Source organism: Rousettus aegyptiacus, unplaced genomic scaffold, assembly GCF_014176215.1.
Source record: "Rousettus aegyptiacus isolate mRouAeg1 unplaced genomic scaffold, mRouAeg1.p scaffold_m13_p_13, whole genome shotgun sequence".
NCBI lineage: Eukaryota > Metazoa > Chordata > Mammalia > Chiroptera > Pteropodidae > Rousettus > Rousettus aegyptiacus.
The window spans coordinates 7,258,743-7,277,576 of NW_023416288.1; the positions used below are offsets into that span (position 1 = coordinate 7,258,743).

The window sequence follows — 18,834 nt, forward strand, 5'->3', positions numbered from 1 at the left end:
AACTCTAATTGAAACATGCAGAATGGGACTGTTTCCAATATATTTCCAAGAAAGTAATTGGAATTTCCCAAAGTTCATTCTGAATGCGGGTTTCTCTCTAGTTTGCCTGGGACTAGCCAGAAAGGAAGGTAACTGATTTGGGTTCTTTTCATTATATTAATGGTGCCTGAAAAGAGTTAATTGTCCAATAACAGATACCTTGAATGATATGCTGGAGTTATAAAGAGATTGCCTCTTTTAAAGGGGCACATGGTGAGCCCATGTTTCAATTTTATGTTCCCTGTTGCATTAGATGTTGTTTATAGATATCTAAGTACAGTTTTTTAGAAGAAAAATGTGCCCTTATTTTTCAGACAGTGGCCCAGCAAGTTTGTAAAGCAGGTTGTGATAAAACCTCATCAGGGAGTTTCGGCTTGGTGATCTACATAGAATTTAAAAAATTAAGTAATTTTTCCCCATAATTTGGCACACATACTCCAGGCAGATATGAGTAACATTAATTAGTCTTAAAGCATTTTTTTTTTTTTAATTTACTTTCTAAGTTTGTTTCATATTCTTGACACAGCTTTTGGTTCTTAGGGACATAAGTGAGGATTAGATAGGTGATAATAGGCTTTGGAAAGTCTAGGTAAGTACACACACACACTTTATTATATGGTATGTTATTGCACATCAGAGTATTCAGTATGTGTTACATGATATAGTGTGGATGAATAAATAATCCACGTGATCGTATAACCCATAGCAATTTTTATAACACTGTATTTCTTAATCTGTATTTTTAATGTTTTACAAATACATAAATCATATATATTATTAAATATGTAGTTTCTATATGTATATGTAACATCTTATTGAATGGGTAGCCCATCTCTCCAGCTGGTGTCTCACTTCTAGGAAATATTCCTTCTTGTTTTAAGTACTCATAATATATTTTATTTCTTAGCACTCACAAGTTTACATTTATTTTGGGGTAACTTAATTTATACTTATATTGAGACTATTTGATTGTTTTCTCTCGCTACTGGTGTACTGTAAATTCTGTAAGGTCTGTTTTTGCCCAATTTTCTTCTCCATTGCCTGACATGTTATAGTCATCACTCAGTACGCCCTTGTTTAATAATGAACGAAATACTAAACCAAACTTTACAGAGTCTTGAAATTAGAAGAAAAATTTTTAGAGCAATACACAACTCTTAGACTTAAAATATGCTTTGGCACCACCAGCACCTGCAGAAAAATATAAATAGGAGCCACTGTTAAGGTCGGAAGAATTCTCTGAGCTGAGCCCAGCAAGAGAAACTGCTTCAATAATTAAGGAGTGCTTCTCAGGGACAATAGATTGAATTTTGTTTCCCCTTTTAGGGGAACTTCCCGGACCCCCTCAGGCTGTTGACGAATGTCCTCTTTCCTGTGCGCAGTGCTTGGACATGCATAGAGAAAAATATATCGTTTTGACTCCCCATTATTTCATTGTTAGTAGTTCTGACCTTAAGATGGCAGTAATGGAGCCATTTTCAAGAATGAAGTCATAGAAATCTTTTTCTCTATAGTGCTTACAGGGCATTTTGATTTCTGAGTTCTTGACTAGAGATAGGGGATGCTGCCAAGTTGTCTGTTAAGACTATCTAAGTACCAATTTACACTTGAAATTTCTGATTATTTAAAACAATTGGCATTTTTCACAATGCCTATTTTTCTTTTTTTTGGTCCTGTTAAAATGCGTAAATGAATTTTTTAAGAGTCTATTAGAACTGTAGCAGTCTTAAGCAAAGAAATTATGAGTAATCAGCACATTTTAAGTAACAGTAGTTAGACTAATTCATAGGGACAATTAGTAAAATCTTGCCATGGCCTTTTTAGTTTGTTTATTAAATCAGATTTTCTTAAAATAAGGTATATTGTTATGTATGTGGAATTAAAAATAGGTCAAGTGTTGGGAGATTATTCCCAATGCAATAAGATGATAACATTCTTTTAAATTTAGTAAGTACAGTACAATAACTCAAGCTATTATCTCTCTATGTATTCTTGTGTGTCAACAACATATATATGTACTCAGCTGTCTAAAACATTTTTGGTTACTAATTCAGTGTTTAGATATTTTTCTAGCTCCAAAAATTCCCATCTTCAACAAATCAAGTATTTATTGAGCTCTTTTTGTTTGCAAGACTCTGTTCTAAATGCCTAAGGACAGTTTCAGAGGATAAACATAGTTGTTTCCTCTCTGTACTTTAATTTATTTTCTAAATACTTTCACAACCTCCACTAATACTACAAAGCATTGCAGTAATGCTCCCCACATTCACAGGACATTAGGATTCATTCCAGACTTCTTGCATTTTTGGATGTGCATAACTTTTCAGTGGCCTTACTTCCTGAGAAACAAGATGTGACCCTTCCTTCCTCCATACTGTTACACTGCTTGTCCCAATATGAATGTCATTTCTTTTTTCTGTCCCATCATTCAGATTTCCGTTTACACCTCTCACTATCCATAAATCCTTCTCTAACTACTCGGGTTCACATTAATCTCTCTCTTCCTCTACTTTCTATAACATTATGATCTCTACTATATAGACACAAAACTACACAAAATTATTTGCAGGGTATGTTATTTTCATATAACATGTTTGGCATCACTGGCAGAGAGGGTTGAATGAATGACTAAAATCTGATTTAGAGAGCCAGTAAAATGCAGAGCGAAGGATCACATATAATGTTTTCCTGTCTGTAACGGAAGGCTGGTAAAAAGGAACATCAAATTCAGCCTTTTGCCAGAGGTGTCCTCATTACCTTCTCAAAAAATGAGACTTAAAATCCTCAACAAAAGACTAACGTTTAGAACATAAACACCGTGCTACATTAAAAAAAAAAATTAAAATGAAGAATTTTAAGAAACACATGTATACAGTTATTTTGGGTATTTAAGAAGTTATTATTAGTCTCTTTTGTTTCCTAACAAGGAGAATTACTAATTAATGTCTTTAAGATACAAAGTACATAACATTTTAAAAATGTTAGAAGAGTTTTGTGGCTGGAGAAGTATAAACATTTTCATTTCAATGGGAGTTGTGTAAGATATAAACTTAAATTGGTTGTATTATGTGATTACACAAAAATGTAGAAACTTCTAGTAACTTGGAATATTGCATGCATCAAAATGTCTTACTCTTTGATTTAGATAATCTTTATTGGCTATATTAACTATTAGCATATTGTTTTTGTTTGTTTATTTTTTTCAGCTATTTGAATGATTTGGACAGAATAGCACAACCAAATTACATCCCAACTCAACAAGATGTTCTCAGAACTAGAGTGAAAACTACAGGAATTGTTGAAACCCATTTTACTTTCAAAGATCTTCACTTTAAGTGAGTAGCTTCAAAGCATATGATTTACAAATTTAGATATAAAACATTGTTTAGGAAAAAGTTATAAAAGTTTTAAAAAATTTGGAGTTGGAATTATAAAATATTTTCTCAGATGATTGGACAAAAGAATTTTTGGGTGAAAAAGGGCAAGAAACATTCTTAGGAATATTTATCTTTTTATTTAAGAAAAATAGCCATGCAAGTTCATTATGCCTATATTTTTCACAGTGACAAAAATAGTTTTGGCTTTTATTTCTAAATAGGAAATACTACTCTAATGTATATTTTGGGAATGTGTTGCCATCCATTTTCAGGTAGAAAGCTATGAGTTTTACTGATAGGATATATGCTTACTTATGGAAATTATTAAAAGGTACCTTTTAAAATTTTTTCAGGAAAATTCTTATTCATGCAAACTGATATTTACACTATTTCTTGATGAAAAGTTTTCGTTTAATTTAGAGTGTACTGATTATTAACTCTTTGAGGCCTGAGCAGGGAATCACTGAATTGTAGTAGCCTTTAGAAGTGGAGAGATCTTGGAGTTTATTTTGTAGAGTTCGCTCATTTTATAATGAAGCAGGCTCAGGGAAGTTCAGGCAAACATTATATTCACATTTACAGAACTACATTTTTCTTTTTCCAGTAAGTAACAATTTTCAAAGTATGTGAAAAACTGCTTCAGTTAACACTACTGCTGTGAAGCAGTAACAATAAAGCGGTTTCTCAAAAGATCTTAAAAGAAGGTTCCTAGTCAAAGATAAACAAAAATAACCGTTAACTCACTTCATAAAGAAGCTGACAGTAACCAGTTGTGGAAAGCACAATTAAATATATGCAACTATACCTCTGATTCCCTCCATAAATATTTTAAAATACATTTGTTATTATCATTTATCACCAATTTATCTCATGTTCAGTGGTTCATATAATTGAGCTTTCCAGAAAAATAAAATTCAGTTTCAATTTTCCATAGCAGCTTCCCTCCAAAAAAACAAACATTGCCATGCTTCTTAGAGATATAGACCATAATTAGTTTATCTGACCTTGTAGCTTTGTGCTTTAATACACAGTATGGTTTGGCATCTGCTTTTTATATTTTTCTGTTTAACTATGTTTTAAAATGAAAGTGGGATTTTTTTTTTTTTGGTCTCATCTCTTATTGAAATCATTTACCGCTTTGATCTGCTTCCTACTTCTAGAATATTAAATGACTACACTCAGGAATATTAAAATATTGTTATTTTAAATAATCTGCTGTGTCTTGTCTGAGAAAATTATGAAGTGATTGTAATTATAAGGAAGTTCACTGTTAGAATGAAGCTTTAAAGTTTTTTTTAAACTCTAGTACACCTTAGATTCTGATTTTTTGCTTTTTATTTACCTTGCTTTAAAGACCATATTCTATAGCAAACTTAAATTGTTATGTTCAGATAATGGTTTTGTTCTAACTGCAATGCTTGAGGAGGAAATGCGTGGGTATGGGGTTAGCAAGTAAGGATTCTAGATCCATGCCCCTGTAAAGTAAGTGGGCAAACCTGGTTAAGATTCTTAACAAAGAGTGTTACTATCTTGCACATTGTCAAAGGTTTAAACATCAAATGAATTATTACCTATAAAGGAAGTGATGTTGAAAGGAGAGTTCTGTAAATTGTGAGAAATGGCAATAGTAAATACTAAGTCAGTTATTTGATACTTAAGGCAATCTAACTGTGAAATTCACTTTCAGTCTAGTTATGTTCATCTTAAGCATTCATTTTCAGACCATACTGTTTATTGTCAGCCTAGATTTCTCAGACTTGTCATTTCAACAGCAGGCAAGTACGAGGATTCAGTAAAGTTGTCTCTCACCATGATCCTTCCAGGAAGTCCATTTGTCTTGCTCTGTTTAGTCTCCTTTGGTGAGGTAGAATTTCACAGGAGGTATTTAGTTACTGTTTTCACTTGCTGACTTAAACATAGGTTTGTCAGGAACTGAATTCAGATAAACTTTATCTTATTTTGGATTAGAATTCTTTGAAATTACTATCATTGCTAACATATGGTTCCAGATTTGCTTTTTATGTGTTAAATGATCCTCAGGAGAATGAGGGCATAAATGTACTTAGAATAATTCTACTGGGGACTTGAGTGTGTTTATCATTTTTTTGTGTTTTGTGTTATAGTTCATTGTCTGATTTTAACTGCTGATGTAAAATTTCAATTTCACTTATTTTGTGGTATGATTGGAAGTAAATTCAAAATGTGGCAATGAGGCATTATACTTTAAGAATATATGTTTTCACCTCTGACTAGGCAATTATGGTAGAAAGTGTCTACATGGATTATTTTGCTTTAAAGAATCAACAGTTTTATTTTATTATGATATTTTTGCCAAATATAGAATTATAGCATCTCTTCTATTATACTATTATCATAACATAAGACATTTGTATTTTTTTCTCTAGGTAATATAAATGTATAATAGGTTTTGGAGTGCAATGTCATATTTATAGGGTTGATCTCTATATATGTGGTCAACTAGCTTTGTACCAGTCTTGGTCACAAAGGTATTAGATAACAGTTAACAGTTTGAAGATAAGTCAGTACATTTCATGATCTCCAGTATCCCCTTTCATCTTCCCTGATTCCCTCTAAAAAAAAAAAAAACAAAACAAACTTAAGAAAACCCAGATTCAGTTCCTATTAGATGCTAGTCAAAAGTCCCATCTTTTCATATGAAGAACATATTATACTTTTGTTCTGTTTTTGTTTTTTAATAGAAATGAAGATAATTTCTAATGTATACGTGAAACAATACTCTGCACAATCCAGTCATTATAATATCAGTTCTTAGGCATTTTTGCCCCTTGACTTATGAATTCTCAAAGTATGGTCCTCAGATCAGCAGCAACTGCTCGCACCTGGTGGTTCTGATGCACACTAAAGTTTGAGAAGCATTGGCTTAGATGGACTGTTCTTTGTAACCAACATATCAGTGACCCTCATTCATTCTAAAATAAATTGAAGAGATTTTTTTGTGTGTATGTTAAATTACTTTTCAAGTTAAAGCTCTTTATTTAACATTCTAGATCTTTAAGGTGGTAAAGCTAGTCTATTATTGTTTGAAAGTGTTTAAAATATTCTGCAGACACAGTTCATTTATTTATTCAACAAATATTTATGAAGTACTTGTGTATGTCCTGTATAGGGGATATAAAGTGACCAAAATAAAGTTTTTGTCTTTACATTGTATATGTGGAGTGTGGGGAGTGTGAAGTAAATAAATATTTAATACTCAGGGGACGATAATTGACATAGTGAAAAATAAAGCTGCTGTAACAAATTGTCACAAACTAGGTGGCATAAAACAACAGAAGTTTATTCTTTCATAGTTCGAAAGGCCAGGGATTTGAAGTCAGTATGTCAGCAGGGCTATACTCCTGGAGGCTATAGGAAAGAATCCTCCTTTGCCTTCTCCTAGCTGTTCGTTGGCAGTCCTTAGTTTTCCTTGGCTTATAGCCGCATCACTCCAATTTTTGGCCTTCATCACATGGTCGTTTTCCCTGTATGTCTGGTTCCTTTTTGCTTAATAGCTCATACCATAGTTTCTCTTTCCTTTTACATTTCACTATAACAGCAAGAAGAAATGAGGCATACTTTGCTTTTGAGAAATTTTCTCAGCTAAATAATCAAGTTCTATCTTAAATCCAGTATGAGAACACAGCTAAGCAATGTTTCTGCCATTTAAAGAAATTGTCTCTTCTCCAGTGTCTAATAACATGGGTCTCATTTCCTTCAGCGATCTCATAAAAAGTATCTTTAACATACATACATTTCTCTCCTAACATTGTGTTCATGATGATATATATTTTTTCTAAGAGATTTTCTGCCATCCTCTTCTCTTAATCCAAGTTTCACCAAAATCTCCTTTAATGTTCATATTTCTAAGCAGCCATCATTTCAAGGCAATTTTGGCCTATTCTGTCAAGTAATTCAGTATTCTTCCAGTCCTTACCTATTATCTAATTCTAAGCCACTTCCACATTTATAGGTATTTGTTACAGTAGCACCCCACTCTGTGTACTAAAATTTGTATCAGTCAGGGTTCTCCAGGGAAACAGGACCAGTAGGTTCTCTTTATTTCAAGGAATCGGCTTACATGACTTTGGAGGCTGGACAAGTTCAAAGTTTGTAGGGCAGGCTCTGATGGAAACGGATGCTTCAGTCTTAGGCAGAATTTCTTTTTCCTCTGGGAAACTGGTTTTTGCTCTTAAGGCCTTTATTCTGAATAGATGAGGTCTGCCCACATTATCAAGAATAATCTCCTTTGCTGAACGTCAACTGATTATAGATATTAACCACAACTATAAAATATTTTCACAGAAGCATATAGATTCATGTTCATTCAGTGAAATAGCTACATAGCCTAGCCGAACTGACATATAAAACCAGCTATTATAGAGGGAAAATGTTGAATGGGGTGGGTGTGGGTGTTACTTTCTATTGAGTCGTCAGGAAATATGTGACGTTCGATCAGAGAAGTTATCTAAAATATATTAAAAATAATTACAAAATATCTTTTTGGTAAAGTTCTTTTCATATTGTGTTCCTTGGCAGTTTAACAAACGTGTAATCATTTTGGTTTATTTTGTTCTTGTTTGATCTTTATGACCAGCCGTCCTTTTCATATCTTACCCATTTTATTCTGTGGTAGAATCATTTTGTTATATAGCATGCTTAAACTTAATGCACAGTTTACTAAATCAATAAAATGAAGGCCACTTAAATGATAATAAATGCTAGTTGATGTACTCAGATTTGGATTATAGGCCAGTACTGCAGGGAAAATTCTTTTTGCTCTCTAAGAATTAAATAGGGACTCTTTTAATTAGTGCACCATTTAGATAAATGGAGCCTTTAAAAATGTACCAGTTTGCATAGTGTTTCCATTATATAAGCGATTATTTCTAGGTTGCATAACATGCTCTATGCGAATTTCAACTTTAGTTTAACTTAGTAAACTCTTACAGAAAAAGGGGAAAAACCATTGTCTTTATACGTTTTAATTGTGTTGCTTACCCTGTACACTAACCTACTGTGATCTGCTGTTGAATATTATGTAAACATTGAATTTTTTCACTAAATTTTAAGACTATTCATTAGGGCCACCTATGTATCTCATATTTCATCTCTCACATTTTTTTATACCCTGGTTTACTTTTTAATTTAAGTAATCTATCGGTCTTTATCTTAATATGACTCACTCACCTTTTTCGTATCTGGAATGATTTCTCTTTCACGTCAAAGTCCTGCGTATTGCTTCTAAGAGAAAAGATTTCCCGAGAAGAGGGGACTTTGTCCTCTGCTTCAAATATTGTGTGACACTGGCAGATTGACTATTCTATTCTCTATTCTCTCTGCATTTCCTAGTTGCTTCTTGTGACTTCTCAGTGTTTACACATAGTGCAGTCCATTCATTTCTATTTGTTTTAATGTGTTGTGTTCTCAGGTATTAACGAATGTGTTGTTTTGAAGGTTTTTTGTTTTGAAATAACCCTACCTTTAATTAAAAAATTTTAAAAACCAGTGGAACTATTTTTCCACTTTAAAAACCAATTTCTGACATTACTTTTCTCCCAGAAAAGTTCTTTTCTCCTTCCCATCTTACATTCCCCCTGTAGTTTATAGCATGTTTGTTGATATTGTCAAACTCCTCAGAGTTTTTAGACATTTGATGTGATGTCAGATTCATTATTTTTTCACTACAGAATGTTTGATGTGGGAGGACAGAGATCTGAGCGGAAGAAATGGATCCATTGCTTCGAAGGAGTGACCGCCATCATTTTCTGTGTGGCGCTGAGTGACTATGACCTAGTTCTAGCCGAAGATGAAGAAATGGCAAGTAGAACCACTTTTAAAGATTGAGCATGAAATATGAAGAGCTGAAAGTGTTGCCAAGTATTTTTCTGAGAATTATTGAGAAATTTTTGCTGATGTCTGAATTATTTGAAAGTTTGAGCTCTTTTCTCCAACTTTTCTCTTTGCACACTAAAGAAGCACAGATGGCTCTTGAGAAAAAGGAAAAGACTGAGAGAGTTAATCTCACCTCAACCCCATGTGCTTAACTGTACATTTCCTATATCTGGTAGTATCTACATACTGAATGAAAATAAAGTTGGTTCATAATAGTCCAAGGCTTCTCTTTCTTAACTTACTACTTCTGCCAGTTCAATAATCTTGATCCGTGTCATACTTTGCTATTGCTATCTAATTTTCAGGTGTTTTCCAATATACCATTAATCTTGGGGAACTATTTTTAAGTAAAATATTAAAACTATCAAATTAACTTCAGTACAAAAAGGTGGAAATATCAGTGCATGTGTGTGTGTGTGTGTGTGTGTGTGTGTGTGTATGTATGTATATATATATATTTTAGGCAAGGCAACACTTGGTGGACCTCACAGATTACAGACCTTGTCAGCTTACAATCTCTTATCTTTTATTTTATTTATTTATTTAAAAAAATTTTTTACACCTATAGTACCTGGTCTTCCTAGGTGGTCTCCCATCCAAGTACTAACCAAGCCTGACCCTGCTTAGCTTCCAAGATCAGACAGGATTGGACTTGTTCAGGGTGGCATGGCCATAGACACAGTTTTATATTTTTTAAATCAAATATGCAGTTATGGTGCAATGTATTATCATATATTCATTTCTATAATTTTGACACTATCAAACATATCAGTACCCTTTTTGAAACCAGATACTGGAAGGACAGGAAGCAGGATTGGAGGTTTCCTTCCTTAACATACCTTTATATTTAGGGTATTGGGCTAATTGCTTCAGCTTGTACAGTTTAATTTATTAATCTTTAAAAACTTCCATTTCTAATGGAAACTTCAGTTAACTCTGTAATAATAATATCTTTTCAAATGTTCACACTTGGAATCTCTAGAGTGCAAGGTCCTGCAGCAGGATATTCCCAGGCACAGTGACACGTAGTAGACACTCAGCCTGTACTGATTGACTGCAGAAGTAATGAGTGATGTGGACACTCATCTCACCTAAAATCAAAGTGTTTGATTTTAAGTGCCAGAAATGTAATTGTGTGCTATATTATCTATTTTTCAGTTGACTAAGCTCTATTTTGTTACATTTATTTTTTTATCAGTAATGTTTCTCAAAATCCTTGCCATTATGACAAACCGATTATATTTTTTTCTATTATAGAATCGAATGCACGAAAGCATGAAGTTGTTTGACAGCATATGTAACAACAAATGGTTTACAGATACATCTATTATACTTTTTCTAAACAAGAAGGATCTCTTCGAAGAGAAAATCAAAAAGAGCCCCCTCACTATATGCTATCCAGAATATGCAGGTATTTTACTTTCTGTAGATAACTTGTTGTGTCATGTATTTCTAAGTGAAAAGTTCTCCTAAGGCAAGATTTGTTATTGATTTGAATCCCTTGGCTTAATAATTCTTACCTTTAAGAGAAATTACTTATCAAACTACATTCGAGCACAGGTAGTTACTTGATGTTCAGATTAGATTATTTAAAATAACATTCATTTTATGGAAAAGCTGTTACATAATTTTCAGCGATGACTCAAGTCTTCATAAATTTAAAATACTGATTTCTTCATCTTGTTAATAGATCTTGTGTCAAGTACTGTGTGAGTACAATAAATAAGATCTCACTATGTAATCTCAGACATATGTATTCATAAACAATAGCAGTGCCACATGCTACTTCAAAGGAACATGAACAATAACTAAGGGGAAAAAATGAAATTTGCGAGTAGCTAACAACTTAGGAGCTTTAGAAAAGGTTTCACAGGAAATGTAAACTTTGGTAATGAGACTATTAATGGTACTTGAATTTTACTACTATGGAAAATGGTCTGCAGTAAGAAAAGGAGACCTGAGATACAGTCCTGGCTTTTCCATAATTAGCTGTTTGATCTTGAACAAGGCAGTTAATTTACCTAGGTTTCAGCACCCCATCTTGAAGATAGAAGTTGGGGTAAAATACTGGTTATGGTTTAGTTTAGTTCCTTGGAACACCTGGGCTGCTATTGAAAGTGGATGCAAGGAGCCCCCCACACATACACTCACACAACTGCTCTCTTATTAAAGCAGAGAAACTTAGTTTTCATTTGTTTTATATATTGGGTTTCTGAATAGATTTCATTTTCTTGAAGAGAGCTTTGTTCCTTAAAAAAAAAGTTTGATTGCCACTGGTTTATATGAGCTAAATCTAAATATTCTGAAGAGTTTGGTTAATTTAGCTAATTGACAGAAGTTCCCTCACTCCATCCTTCTTGTTTAAAAAAAAAAAAAAAGTCTTAAGAATTTGTTTCATTGTAAACAAAATTTTAATCTTCTATTGAGTAAATAGTACAATGAGTATTTACTACCTTTTCACAGGTGATGTTAGAACAGTCCTGTAATATTAGTGCTCTTATTTTCCATTTATAAAGGTGGGAACACTGGGACATAATGAAGTGACAATCCAATTCTAGACCTAAGTCTGTCACACTCCTGCACCCACACCATTAACAACCAGACTACATTTAATTAAATTCTCATTGGAACCAGAGGGTGGGGGAAGTTCTTCAATAAATATAATCATAGTACTCATTTGTATACTGCAAAGTTATATTTTAGTTCAGAATAATTTGACACAGTTGCTTATGTTAAAATTTGTATTCTTTTGGAAAGTCGTATCCTAGGTCATCTTATTTAGGAACATTTTTAGTGCTTATTAGGAATAAAATTATGGTTCTAATTCCAAGATTAAAGTTATCCAGAATCAGGGTAGCTCAGTTTTATTCTACTTTTCATCTTTCAGTTTATTTTTGTTGTTTCCTATTATGAAATGGCCATTTTGTATAAATATTAGAGTACCCAAATGAGTCCATAAATAGCACATACCTACAGAGATTTCAGAGCAACCAAAAATATACTTGTTAGCTCTTTCTTTGCCAGGTATGCAGTGTATACAAGAGTTTTCCTTGTGTAAATAGGAATTCCTGATCTCAGAATCTTTGAATGAAGAGAGTATCATATTAATCTTTCACTTTCCATGTGTTAAGATTATAATTTAATCTTCACTGCATGTTCTAATTATTGATTCAGTCGCCTCTTGCTTCAGCCTCAACTCTTAATTTCTTTGGCCGTTGTTTTTTAGGAAGAATGCTACATAGCCTCCTGCCACTCAGTTTATCGCCTACCTCTGTCTGCTCCTCTCTTCTCTTCTTTTTACCTATATGTTGACAGTTCTCCACATTCCATCTGTGGTCCTATAATCTTTTAGCACTCTAATCCTTTCATAGTCACATTTATTCACACCATGTTAAATTCTACTGTCAACTCTAATTTCTCCCTAGAGCCTCAAGCTTGCATCACTAACTGCTTTTTTCAGCACCCGAAACTCAAACTAAACCCATGATATATTTTTTCCCCTCAAATCTCTATTTTCATATTATCATTGACCACCCAATTCTCCATTCTGGAACCAGGTTATCATCTATACTTACCTTTATTTAGGACAGTTCTATCATATTTGAAAATATCTATCCCATCCCCCCCACATTCTTGCCATTCTTTTTTATGACTGAAATCAGATTGAGAAATGTGCTCTTAGTTTATTTATGTATCTTGCTGCTCTTTGGATTAAGTAATATAACTAGCTACCCAGAATATATACAAGAAATTAAGTTATACACTCAGTGAAAGCTGTTTTCCCATAACATTTTTAATATAGGGGTCACATTAACTTCTGTGTGAACGAGACACTGTTTACTGCTTTAGAATTTTAGAGCACCAACCTTATTATGATTTAAGAAAATAAATGAATTTTTTATTTGTAAAGTTGTCTGCTAGCCACTTGAGTTAAAATGTATTTTGACAACCTAGAAAAAAATTGATAAATTCCTGGAAACATATAGCTTACCAAGACTAAATCATGAAGAAATAGAAAATCTGAACAGACTTATTACTAGTAAGAAGATTGAATGAATAACCAACAACTTTCCAACAAACAAAGGTCCATAACCAGATGACCTCACTGGTGAATTCTATCAAATATTTAAAGAAGAATTGTTATCAGTTCTTCTCAAACTCTTCCAACCTAGAAGAGGACAGGACACTTCCAAAGTTATTTTATAAGGCCAGCATTACCCTGACATTTAAATCAAACAAGGATACCACAAGAAAAGAAAATTACAGGCCAATATTTCTGATGAACACAAATACAAAAATTCTTTTAAGTGTTAGCAAACTGAATTCAACAAAACATTAAAAGGATCATATACCATACGTGAGAATTATTCTAGGGATGCAAATGTGGTTCAACATTTGAAAATTAATCAGTGTGTTATACCACTTTAACAAATGTTGTATAAAAATCATTATCTTAATAGATGCAGAAAAATCATTTGACAAAATTCAACACCCATTTATGATAAAAACTCTTAACAAAGCGGGTACAGAGGGAATGTACTTCAATATAATATAGGCCATATATGACAAGCCCATAGCTAACATCATACTCAATGGTGAAAAGTTAAAAGTCTTTTTCTCTAAAAACAGGAACAAGACATACAAGGAATCTAACCCTCACTACTTTTATTCAACATTGTATTGGAAATCATAGCTAGAGAAATTAGGCAAGGAAAAAAAAAAGGCATTTAAATTGGAAAAGAAGAAACACTCACTATTTGCAGATGATTTGATGTGCTTTTAGGAAACCCTAACTACACCACAGAACTGCTCAAACTAATAAATGATTCGGTGAAGTTGCAGGATACAAAATTAATATATAAAAATCAGTTGAATTTCTATATACTGGTAATGAGCTGTCAGAGAAATCAAGAAACCAATCTCATTTTCAGTGGCATCAAAACAGCAAAATACCTAGGAATTAATTTAACCAAGGAGGTGATGAAAGAAACTAATAAATGGAAATAAATGGAAAGATATTCCGTACTCATTAATTGGAAGAATATTTTTTAAATATTTATACTACCTAAAGCTGTATACAGATTTAATGCATTTCTTTCAAATTCCCAGCAGCATTTTTTACAGAAGGAGAATAAACAATCCTTAAATTTGTATGGTACCGCAAGAGACACTGAATAGCTAATGCAGTCTTGAAAAAGAACAAAGCTGGAGCCAGCATGCTCCCTGATTTCAAACTATGTTACAAGGCTATAATAATCAAAACAGGATGGTATTGACATAAAACACATAGGTCAATGGAATAGAGTAGAGAATCTAGAAATAAACTCACGCATATATAGTCAATTATATGCAATTATAGTCAAACCAAAAGGCTTTTTTGTACAGCAAAGAAAAGCATCGACAAAATGAAAAGGCAACGTACAGAATGGGGGAAAATATTTGCAAACTATATACCTGCTATGAGATTAATATCTAAAAATGTAAAGAACTCATAAAACTCAATGGCAAAACAAACAACAATAAAGAAAAAAAACCAAATAACCCAATAAAAAATGCACAGTGGATCTGAATAGACATTTTTCCAAGAAGACATACAGGTGGCCAGCAGGTCCATAAAAAGGTGTTCAACATCACTAATCATCAGGGAAATACAAATAAAAGCCACAACAAGCTGTCAACTCACACCTGTTAGAGTGGCCAGTATCAACAAGACAAATACAAATGTTGGTGAGGATATTGAGAAAAGAGAACCCTTGTGCACTGTTGGTGTGAATGTAAGTTGGTGCAGCCACTGTGTAAAACAGTATGGAGGTTCCTCAAAAAGTTAAAACAGAAGCACCATATGATTCAGCAGTTCCACCTCTGGTTATTTATCTGAAGAAAACAAAAACACTTAAACTTGAAAAGATATAGGCACCTCCATGTTTATTGCAGCATTATTTACAGTAGCCAAGATATGGAAACAGCTGGCGAACTGACTGGAGGGGAGGCACTACAGTAACAGGTGGCAGTTTGTATATTGGGTTCGCATGACATGGAGTGAATCTCAGACATGGAACAGAGGATCTCAGAATGGCTGTACAAAGCAGGCTGAGTATTAGAGGACCTTGAAAGCCAGGATAATAATTTTGTGTTTTTATAACAATTTTTTTTCAAATGAACATTGGTTGAAGTGAGATATGTACATATATAAAATATATACACACACAGCACAAATGTGAAGCTTCTCAAATTTTTTAAAGTGAAAATATTGGTGTATTCACCATTCAGGTGAAGAAGTAGAAGATTTCCAGATACCCAGAAGCCCCATCAGGCACCTTCCCATGTAACTGATCCCCGCCCCACCCCCCACCCCGACACGCACATATTAACTTTGATTGTTGTCAAACTTTTATTTTGAGTCATACAGTGTATACTCTTTGTGTCTGGCTTTATTTGTTCAACAGTATGTTTATTAAACTGATACACGTTATTGTGTGTAGCAGTAGTACTTGCATTCTCATGACTGTGTGGCAGCTTGTTTTATGAATATGCTGGAATTTATTAGCTGGGTTCTTTCCTAAATGACTTTATGCTATTAAAAGTTGTTATATGTTGAACATAAAAGTCTTTATATAGTGAATATATTTATATAGTTCTGTCAGGGACACATCTAGAAATAATTACTGGAGTCACATTATGCATGTGATTATCTTTAGATACTGCCAATGTCTGGAAGTGTTTGTATTCAGAAGTCTTTAGTCAGTTACCTGAAAGCAGGAGTGTGTCATTAACTTTTTTGTAACATCATAGCCATAAACCACATTGTAGACCCTTGTATAATTTTTTAACAAAGTAAAATGAGTAAGGAATGTTAATGATCGGCCAGCATTTCTTGACCAGCCACTAGGCTAGAACTGAAACAGCATGCCACCATCAGGGAACTGAGTGGTTCATTGTTGTGATGTAGAGTACAAGAGAGAAGAAAGAAGGGGAATCTGGCACTTGGAATGTGGAATACCATGTTTTTGGTTCGGGGAGTTTTTTTAAGGGTAACTATTAGTCATTAAAAGGTAGTTAAAATTGGATATTTTTCATTTAGAAGAAGTAGTTTCTCTCATTCCAGAAAGGAAAATAAAATTATAGAACCCACATATTGTATATGTATGAAACTGATTTCAATAATTTAAGGTTTATTTTGCTTAGCTGTATACTAATTTAACTTGTCACCTATATTTCTTTCCCCTTCCCATCTCAGGCTCAAACACATATGAAGAGGCAGCTGCATATATTCAGTGTCAGTTTGAAGACCTCAATAAACGAAAAGACACAAAGGAAATATACACCCACTTCACATGTGCCACAGATACTAAGAATGTGCAGTTTGTTTTTGATGCTGTAACAGATGTCATCATAAAAAATAATCTAAAAGATTGTGGTCTTTTCTAAGTTTTGCAGTTAATGGTAAAATGCATTTTCAGACCAAATGAGTACTTATGTGTGGATCTCTCTAGACTAGAGTCTTGCAGCAACACAGAATGTAGCTTATGGCAATTGCACCTGGGACCAGACCAAAGTTGTTGTTTTGTTTTGGTAACTGAAAGTAACAGAAGGACCTTTCTTAAATGTTAAAAGGTGGTCCTGCAGTGTGAAACTAAAGGCAGTGTTAAAGCAGGACTCTAGTATATTGATGAATATGCTTTCTATGTAAGTGTAAATATGCAAATGTTGTATACATGTATTTATAACTTTAGTTTTCCACGTTACTTTAAGGTTTTAAGAGTGGCAACTTAACAATTCTAGCGTGATGGCTTTAGAAATAACAAACATTAAGTACTTTGTACTGAATTACAGACTATTACCGTGTTTGCCAGTTTTAAACAGCTTTATTTATGTTCATGTCCTATAAATTTTTAAGTACAGTAATTAATATTAGGAAACATTGCAGCCCTTATCTTGATTGTATGTATACCTGTAACCATAAAAATGTTATTTGTACAAACATGGCACAGACTATTTTACTAACATGATTTCATTTAATGTTCTTAAAGAGAATTCAGTATACCTGCCTTCGAATCAATTATTTAAACATTGTATGCATTTCATTTTTTCTTTTAAAAGTGCATGCTGTTCTGATTCTACATTGGATTTTGTTTAAAAAACAAAAATTTCATATTTCGAGGATATACTGTCTTAGACTTGTACTTAATTTTTATTCAGTTGGTTTGTTTTCACTTTGAATTTTAATATTGGATGGTATTCATGCATTGCCTTAAAGGTGATGCCAGATTAATTTTTATACACTTTAAATAACTACCTTTTTATTTATAACTAAGTTTAGGTGGATGATGAGAGATATTTGGGGTAAAAAATATGTCAGCATAATGAATTTTGAGACATTCATTTGTGTATTTCCTTTGGGAAATCCCTTGTACCTAGCATATATGATAGCTCTTTGGAAGATAACAAGAAAGACCTTTAAATATCCTGCTGCTGATATAATGCAAGCTTTTAATTCGTATATGTAGTTTCAAACTTAATTATCAGATTAAAATTACTTTTTTCTCTTACATTGTTCAAATTTCCTCTTGCTTGAGTTTATATATTTTTTTTAAATTGTGCTATTTCTGAGAATGAAAAAGACAATTACACTTAGAAAATGAGTAATAGTGTTTAATAATGTCAGTGATTGTATGTATACTCAAATAAGTGTTACATATTAGCTAGATATCGAACTTCAGTAGTCTTTTTTTTTTTTTTTTTGATGAATCACAATGTGTCTTGTGACCTCGTTTCATCAAAATTCCTCACCCTGCTCTTTTTTTTTTACTCATCTTGAAAAAGTAGCTTTTCGGTAAGCTTTGTGGGTAAACAGTTTCTTAACTACGTGCTGTCACTTGTTGAATTTTGTTGACGTGTATTTTTTGAAGTATGTGTGTATGTGTGGGAAGTGGGTAACCACAAACTTCATTTACATTCGTTTAATTTTGGGAATTTGTTTTTCTTCTTTGTAATGTAAAGAAATTCAAAATGATCAAAATTCCTTAAATGTGTTAGTTTAGATTCTTTATGTGCCTTTCATAAAAGATATGTTTTCATTAATTTTACCAATGGAAGACCTGTAATATCCGTATTGTGAAACTATGTATGAACTTCAGTTATATTATGAATAAATCTAAATCATGAGAAATACAGTTTAAAAAGCCACAAAGAAGCACATATTGGTGAACATCATTGATGAATTCCTGAACTTTATTCTGTGTGATTGTGTTGTTAATAAATCCTAATAAATTTAAATTTTTAAAATTTTACAAACCTGTTGGCTAACCACATTTTGCACTAAGATTTAAGTTTCAGTCTATATAGTACATTCATTTCTTTATCTGTGCTATCTTTTTACAGTTTTGTCTGATCCAGAGGATTGAATGTTCCTTGCTCCAAGTTTTTATGATATGCTGTCACATTTAGAATTGCCTACTTGATATCTCCTTCCAAAAATCTATTGCCTGCTTCACCTAAGTATGCC

General features: G+C 32.9%; 1 protein-coding gene and 1 pseudogene across 3 annotated transcripts in view; one reads left to right on the forward strand and one right to left on the reverse strand.

Annotated features, from left to right (window-relative positions):
- GNAI1 (G protein subunit alpha i1) overlaps positions 1 to 18,619 on the forward strand; it is a 72,290-nt gene extending 53,671 nt beyond the window's left edge. For all 3 annotated transcript variants that reach the window (XM_016159621.2, XM_016159620.2, XM_016159622.2), the window contains exons 6-9: positions 3,246 to 3,374; positions 9,125 to 9,254; positions 10,587 to 10,740; positions 16,567 to 18,619. In XM_016159621.2, the coding sequence (XP_016015107.1) occupies positions 3,246 to 3,374; positions 9,125 to 9,254; positions 10,587 to 10,740; positions 16,567 to 16,757 (604 nt within the window). In that variant the 3' untranslated portion in view covers positions 16,758 to 18,619. The remainder of the gene's footprint in view (positions 1 to 3,245; positions 3,375 to 9,124; positions 9,255 to 10,586; positions 10,741 to 16,566) is intronic.
- On the reverse strand, positions 9,889 to 10,007 carry LOC118611011 (annotated as a pseudogene).
- Positions 18,620 to 18,834: the final 215 nt, after the last annotated feature.